This window comes from Halyomorpha halys, unplaced genomic scaffold (genome assembly GCF_000696795.3).
Source record: "Halyomorpha halys isolate HHAL.00 unplaced genomic scaffold, Hhal_1.1 Scaffold2101.1, whole genome shotgun sequence".
Classification (NCBI taxonomy): Eukaryota; Metazoa; Arthropoda; class Insecta; order Hemiptera; family Pentatomidae; genus Halyomorpha; species Halyomorpha halys.
This window is the reverse complement of record NW_027114320.1, coordinates 38,749-45,762: the sequence shown is the minus strand read 5'-3', so window position 1 is coordinate 45,762 and position 7,014 is coordinate 38,749. Positions and strand designations below refer to the sequence as shown.

At 36.8% G+C, this 7,014-nt stretch overlaps 1 protein-coding gene across 4 annotated transcripts in view; it reads left to right on the top strand.

The window, feature by feature from the left end:
- The window catches only part of Afti (aftiphilin), a 50,927-nt gene that overhangs the window by 15,594 nt on the left and 28,319 nt on the right, over positions 1-7,014 (top strand). For 3 of the 4 annotated variants that reach the window (XM_014436804.3, XM_014436803.3, XM_014436801.3), the window contains one exon: positions 1,917-2,022. The exons of the other annotated variant lie outside the window; for it this stretch is intronic. In XM_014436804.3, the coding sequence (XP_014292290.1) occupies positions 1,920-2,022 (103 nt within the window). In that variant the 5' untranslated portion in view covers positions 1,917-1,919. The remainder of the gene's footprint in view (positions 1-1,916; positions 2,023-7,014) is intronic. 4 annotated transcript variants of the gene reach the window in all.

Here is a 7,014-nt window from a genome sequence, read left to right as displayed (position 1 = left end):
AATGTTTACGATATTTTTTCTATTATAAACAAATTAAAATTTATACTACATTTTTAAACCAACATATGAAACTATTAAATTTAAAAAAAAATTTAATGTCTAAAATTGGAAAAAATAACGAGTTTTCAATTCAAGCATTCCTTGTAAAACCACCTCAATAGATTCATATAGCAGTTGCCATGCAATAGTTTAGCAGAGAATGTTTAATCCTCGGGTGTGCATAACCTGTGAGGTAGATTATAACAATGACCTATTGTTTTTTATTTGCAGAGTGGTTGGGATCATCTTTGTCTCCACCTCTTACCATCATGCTCTCTGTCAATTTTTAGCATTTGTTTGTTACCCTCACTGCACAATATGAAAAAGACCTGATAGGTCTCTTGCTCGTTTAGAGGCAATTATCCTTATTTTTGTTAGTTTATCACTCTTAAGTAGCTACTGTATTTAATTTGAACAGTTATGCCTTTAGAGTCTTATAAATTTTGTAGAATAGCCTCAAGAGGTTGTTGTGAGTTTTTAAGTTGTTTTCCTCGGGTTTCTCCAAAAAATGGTATATGAAAGATGGTTATATGATTTTGAGAATCCTAACGATGTTAAAGTAACACAAAGAAGAAGATCTCATTAAAATGGGCTGTGAGGATGATGAAAAATTGAAAGAGGCAATTAAGAAACACGAAACATGTACAAATGAGTACCAGAGGTATTCAAATGGGTTCATGAATATTTTACTGGATGATGAAGATGAAGATTATTTTGTTCCTTACAAAAAAAAAAATAAATAAAATTATTGACTTCTAGCAATGGAAGAAAACACCTGTACATCTAAAGAGAAGTAACCAAAACAAATTAGTTGGTAAAATGGGGACAAAAAAGGAATCATTACTCTAAACTAGCAATGAATCACAATAAGCCTTTATAATTGATCCTTGTACTGGTAAGTTAGGAAAAAGCACAAGAAAGTGTATTTTTTAAATTCAAATCCTTATGAGACCTCTCTGGTCATTGCGTGTGCCTAGGTTTATTTTCTTTTTCGTGTTGCTGCAGGTTAAGTCCACTAACTTGTGATCTTGAAGTATGGATTATTAAAAGTATTAAGATAACCTAAACAGCTACTCCAGTGTTAAATTGGTACATAAGATTAGCAACACATCATTTCCACAGTTAAAGGTTAATTTGTATGTACTTTGATAGCTTATAGCAGCCCCTACAGTGCATATCAATTATGTTCTTGCTTGTGTTATCTCTTAGTTGACATAATTGTTAATTTTTTGAATAAACTCTATTCTTATCCTTAAAAAAAAAATTATAAAATTTAATTGCATGTTCGTTGATTGGCGCCAACAATGCATATCAATTATAATTCACAAAGTAAATAAACTATTTATTATGACATTTCGCTCCACTTTGCAGGGCTTCATCAGGGCTAAGAAATATACAAACAATTAAAATAATATATTTTATCTTTTTTATCCCTGATAAAGCTCTGCAAAGTGGGGGAAACGTTGGCTCATACATTATAGTTCAAGAGCCAAAGGGGACTATTGATCATAAACAGTTATGTTAGAGCTCATATTTTAGCTAATTTACTTTACTTTAAGTGATGTTTTCTTAGGTTTTCTATTGTTGGAATTTAAAAGATATGGAGCTCCTAATGAAAAAAAATTTTTTTTTTAACTTCAATAAATTGTTTATTTACTATCTGTGTTGTTTTAAACGCACCCGAACCATCTTCCTTTTATAAAATTTTATTTTAAATTTAACTGTTTCAAAGTACTGAAAGAAAATTACATTATTACAATAAATAGTTAAACTTTTCAAATTTTAAACAATGAAAATTTATGGATAAGTAATTATGTTCTAATTAGCAATAATTTATATATTTGAACATGATTTATTTGTATTTTAAATCTTTGTAGGTTATGAATTTACCACCATATATATCACGAACTCCACCTCCTTTAAATGAAACAGAGGATGATGAAGATGAAGAGTTTGGAACATTTGCTGTCTGCAGTGACTTAGGTTTACAACTTTTGTGTACTTAAAAAATAACAATATATTTTTTTCATATTTCTGATATGCATGGTAAACTTGATTTAAACAAAAAGTAGTTCATGAACTGCTCCTGATTATTAATCTTCGTTATCCATTTAAATGTATGTCATAGAATTAATCTGATTTACTGGAAGATCGCTGATTGGCCATGTGTAATAATAAATAGATCTTCCGGGTGCGGTCAAAGAAAACTCAAATTGTAATTAGGCTATAGGCTCAATATAAATAGTTCAATCACTATTTGAGTTTTCTTTCACCACACCCGGAAGATCTATTTATTATTACACATGGCCAATCAGCGATCTTCCAGTAAATCAGATTAATTCTATGACATACATTTTCTTTCACCATTTTCCTTTTATGATCTCACTTATTTATTTTTTTAAATCTCAGTTCATCTGTCAATATTTCATTGTTTCTTTCTAAACATATTACTATCTGATCCTAGAAGCCTGTATCTCTTGCTTATTTAATTTCTTCTAATTTAAACATTTTTGAAATGAAACGAAAAATAGTTTATTATTCTGGGACTAGGTCTATGTGGTCCCGAAAATAAATCATGCTGTACAATTCATAAGTTTAGATTTAAGATTACCCGAGAGTCCACCATATATCAAGCAGCCATAGTCAAAGTGGAGGAAAACAAGAGAGCAAACTAAGAGTTGACGGATTTTAAGTGGTAGGAAATAACGGATTCTATTGAATTGTTTCAGGGTGCAATGTGTGGTTTCTAGGATAAAGATTGATCAACAGTGACTCCAAGATTTTTGACTGACATATGGAATGAGATTGTTTAGGATAAGGATGGGGGTCCTGGAGTAGATGTAAGGAGAGAGGGAGATCCAATAATGGTAGCTTTAGTCTTTTCGGCATTTAACGTAAGTTTATTGTCTGTTGCCCAAGTGCTTATACTATGGATGTCTTCTTGTTGTTTAAGAATGATATTTGAGACATCATGAGGATAGAAGGAAAGGTAGATTTGTAAGTCGTCTGCATACAGATGATACTGGGAATGCTGGATGGCAAGCGGAAGGTCATTGATAAAGATGGAGAAAAGAGTAAGGGATAGAGAGGAACCTTGAGGTACGCCTCTAGAAAGAGGTAGGAAGCTAGAGGGAGGATTATTAGGAATAGCGACATACTGGGAACGACTGGCTGGTAAGGAAAGATTGAAACCATTGAAGAGCACTAAATGACAAAGAGAGACTGTGAAGTTTAGAAAGGAGGATGTTGTGGTCGACAGAATCAAAGGCTTTGGAGAAACCGAGGAGAATAAGGATGGTGAGTTTCTGCTGGTCTATGGCTGTGTAAAGGTCTTGAGAGATTTTAATAAGAGCAGACTGAGTGGAGTAGTCTGGCCAGAGACCAGACTGAAGGTGGCTTAAAAGGACATTTTATTTGCTGATTAAATATTCAATGTTATATTATTACAATGTTCAATATTTTATTCAATAAAAGAATGTCAGTTTCTCACAACCTGACTTAAACATCTTTTTCCTTTGAATTCTTTGTTTTGAGAAATTAATACAACTTATCATAAGGATTTCATAGGATATGTACTCATATCCCAGTTAAATGTGACAACAACAAGGTGGGTTTAATTTAAATTTTAGCACCTTAAAATAATAACTTCAAGAATGTCATAAAACATACAATATATGATTTTATTAATTTTCAACATTTTGCAATTGTCTTTTGAAATTGGTAAATTTATCTTGGAGTAAAGAAAACTGTGATCTTGCAAAATTTCGAATTTGAGTTTTTGATGAAAATACACGTTTTGAGGTCCCCTGAATCCAAATAACCAAGTCTTACATAATGATCTGTGTGTGTATTTTAATTTTTATTATTATTTTTTTTTTTATGAGGGTCAGTGGAAATCTTCAAAAGACATGTATAGGCCCGTACCTATCCGTGTGTGGGATTTTTACCTACTAAAACCACCACCCTACACCTGTTCTGTATTCACATTTCCATGTTAGTCATGTCTTCTGGATCTCTCTTCCGCTCTCAACTTCTTAAGGACAACTGTGGTGAAAATCTTCACTGCGTTCCAATGCTGGTCTGAGCGCAGCATATAGCTTACCACATCTTCTGGTGTGATGCATCCTCCACATACTCTCTCCAATTCTCTTCTTTCTGCCACAAAGTGAATGGAAGCAAAAAATACATGCTTCACTGTTTCCTCAGCAGTCTGACATCCAGGGCATTCTGGGGTATTGTCCAATTTGAATCAGTATTGGTATGCTCTAAAGCAGCCATGTCCTGTCAACAGTTGGGTTACATAATTTACCTCCCCATGCCGGCGGCCATATCATAAGCCCACTTCGGTATTAACCTGCGAGTCCACCTCCCGGAATTTGCAGTCTCCCAACGCTGTTGCCACTGATCAATGGTAATTTTCCGCTCTTCTTCTCTGGAAACGTGAGAGCATTGTCTATAGTGCCTACTTCTTTCTTCAACCAGGTGATAGCCAACGGCATTCTGGCTATCACACACACTGCCCTGTAGGAAACAGCCCGAAAAGCACTTACCATCCTCAAGCAAACTCTTGAGTCTTCCCTTACTCTTTGGAATAAGTACGAGGTGTTGTCGCTTCCAAGGTTTCGGAATTTAGCCTTCACGAATGCAAGAATTGATAAGATTGATGAAAAAATCTGGCCGTTTCCTGATAGCCACCTTCAGAGCTATATTAGGAATTCCGTCCAATCCTGGTACCTTGCCATGTTGTAGGTCTGAGGCGATGTCCTCTATCTCTTTCTGCGTGATTTGTGGAAAATCCGTTGTGTCTGTATTGTCTTTCAATAGTATTCACCTGTTCAAGGAATAGTGTTCTAACAATACTGTCTACAACATTTGATCTCGTGGGGAGCTGCATCGTACCTTACCATTGTTTCTTAAGTGCTATTTTGTAAGGTCTTCCCCATGGGTCTGCATCCATCTCATCACAGAGTTCTCTCCAGCACTGTCAACTGTCAAAGTCAACTGTTAAAGTCGAGTGGCAGGATGAGAAAGGGGTAATATTGGGGAAGACGGTTTCAATTGGTGATGTCTTCCCAAGATTGCCTAAAGTACCGCAGACAAATGAGGAGATGGAAAAAGTACAAGAGAAACAAGATCCTCCTCCACAGACAATTGATAAAGTCTGTCCAATTTGTGGGCTAAATTTTAAGGGTGATAGAGGTCTTGGAACCCACATAGCGAAAAAGCATCCCAGGGAGGCAAACAAAAAAAAACTAAGGGGCTTATTAAGCATGGTAGGAGATGATGAGGTCGGAGAGGGGGAGATAGACCAAATCAAAGTAGAAACGAGTAAATGGTCGGCTATCTTTTAGGATATTATGAAAGTTCAAAATTTCAACTCAGCGGATTTCGACAAGGCAGTGGGCGATTTCTTAAGTTTCCTCAAAAAAATTAACGCCAAACTGCCGGGTCCGCAGCACCCTGCCATAAAATTCTATATATAAAATGAGGAAAAAAAAAAAAATCCAAAATGGCCAACAAGGGCGTTGGGAAGGTGTCGAATATGCAGAGAGCTAACAAGGCAGACAGAAACCGTCAGCAGGAGCAGTACCACTATGAGCTAGCTCAATACAATCATTATAATAGAAGGAAAAAAGTGGTACAGAGCATTATGAACGCCGACGCTCCCAAGCAATGCCCATTAAAGATAGCCGAAATAGAGAAACATTTCAGAAGCCTCATTAAAAAAGAGAATCTCCGCAAACGTGCGGATTATGAGAAAGGCCCCGATGCCAAATTTGGTGTCCATAGATAGTCGGATCGTGAAGAGGGCTATCAAGTCGACATCGATAGACTCATCGCCGGGGCCGGATGGTGTGTTGGTCTGCACAATAAAATACTTCGAAGTAACACACATCATCAAGTATATTGCGGAGATCAAGCTGAAGGTGGGATATGTACCAGAGCCTCTACGCCAAGGGCGCACAATATTGGTCTACAAGAGTAAGGGAGACCCAAAGAGTATTTCCTTCTGGAGGCCAATAACGATATATTCGATTGTGCGGCGAATCATAGAAAAGGTTCTGGATATTGAACTGAGAAAAAGAGGTCTGATCCGCTGTCAATGGGAAGCTCCACTACAGCATTGGTCCATTGCCCAGCGACTGTCGAATTTTCCGGATGCCCTATTCCAGTCTATATTCAGTTACGAGGCCGAAATCACGGCATGTGCTGATAGACTAGGGTGGATGGGGGCAACCAAAGTGTGAGAGCTCTATGACAGTCGTTGCGGGAGAATGCTTTCGAAGAATGGGCCAGTTGCAGATGGCAAGGTATCGGTGTTCGCCATTTCAAAGAGACCCCGAAAGCAAATAGATATGTATGTGACAAGCAGGTACTCTCGGGGTCAGAATGGGCGAACACCCTGAAACTCTACATCAACTACGCATGAAGTTCCTTGAAAGAAAAGACTTTACCTGCTTCGAGGAGGTCTATTGTATTGACACCGATGGATCCGTAAGATATGCCGATATTGTCGCATTTGCAAAAGTCGGAGACACGGCTCTGATCTTGAATCCGACGGTATGATTTGAAAGTAATGACCTTGAACAGGAAGGTGGAGTGGAAAGAGAAAAAAAGAAAATATATGAAAATTGCGTCCCTTTCCTTAAGGAAAAATTCCGCGAGACCTTCGGAGAGAGAGAGTTCACCGTGAGAGGCCTCTGGTTTGGATCTCGCGGAGCAATACCAGATAGAACAAGGAGCTTCTTAGAAGGTCTAGGTGTTAGCATCGGGGATATTGCGATCTTAGCAGAAAATATTATTTTGGACTCCCTGGGGATCATACACCATCACCTGCATGGGAAATAGCTCGGAGATTATCCATTGTTTTAATATACGGACCTGTCGATTTGTGTGTTTTGGCTTATTTATTCATTAAATTATTTTATTTTATTAGTATTATTATTTTTATTTATTTAAATATATTTTTTTTTA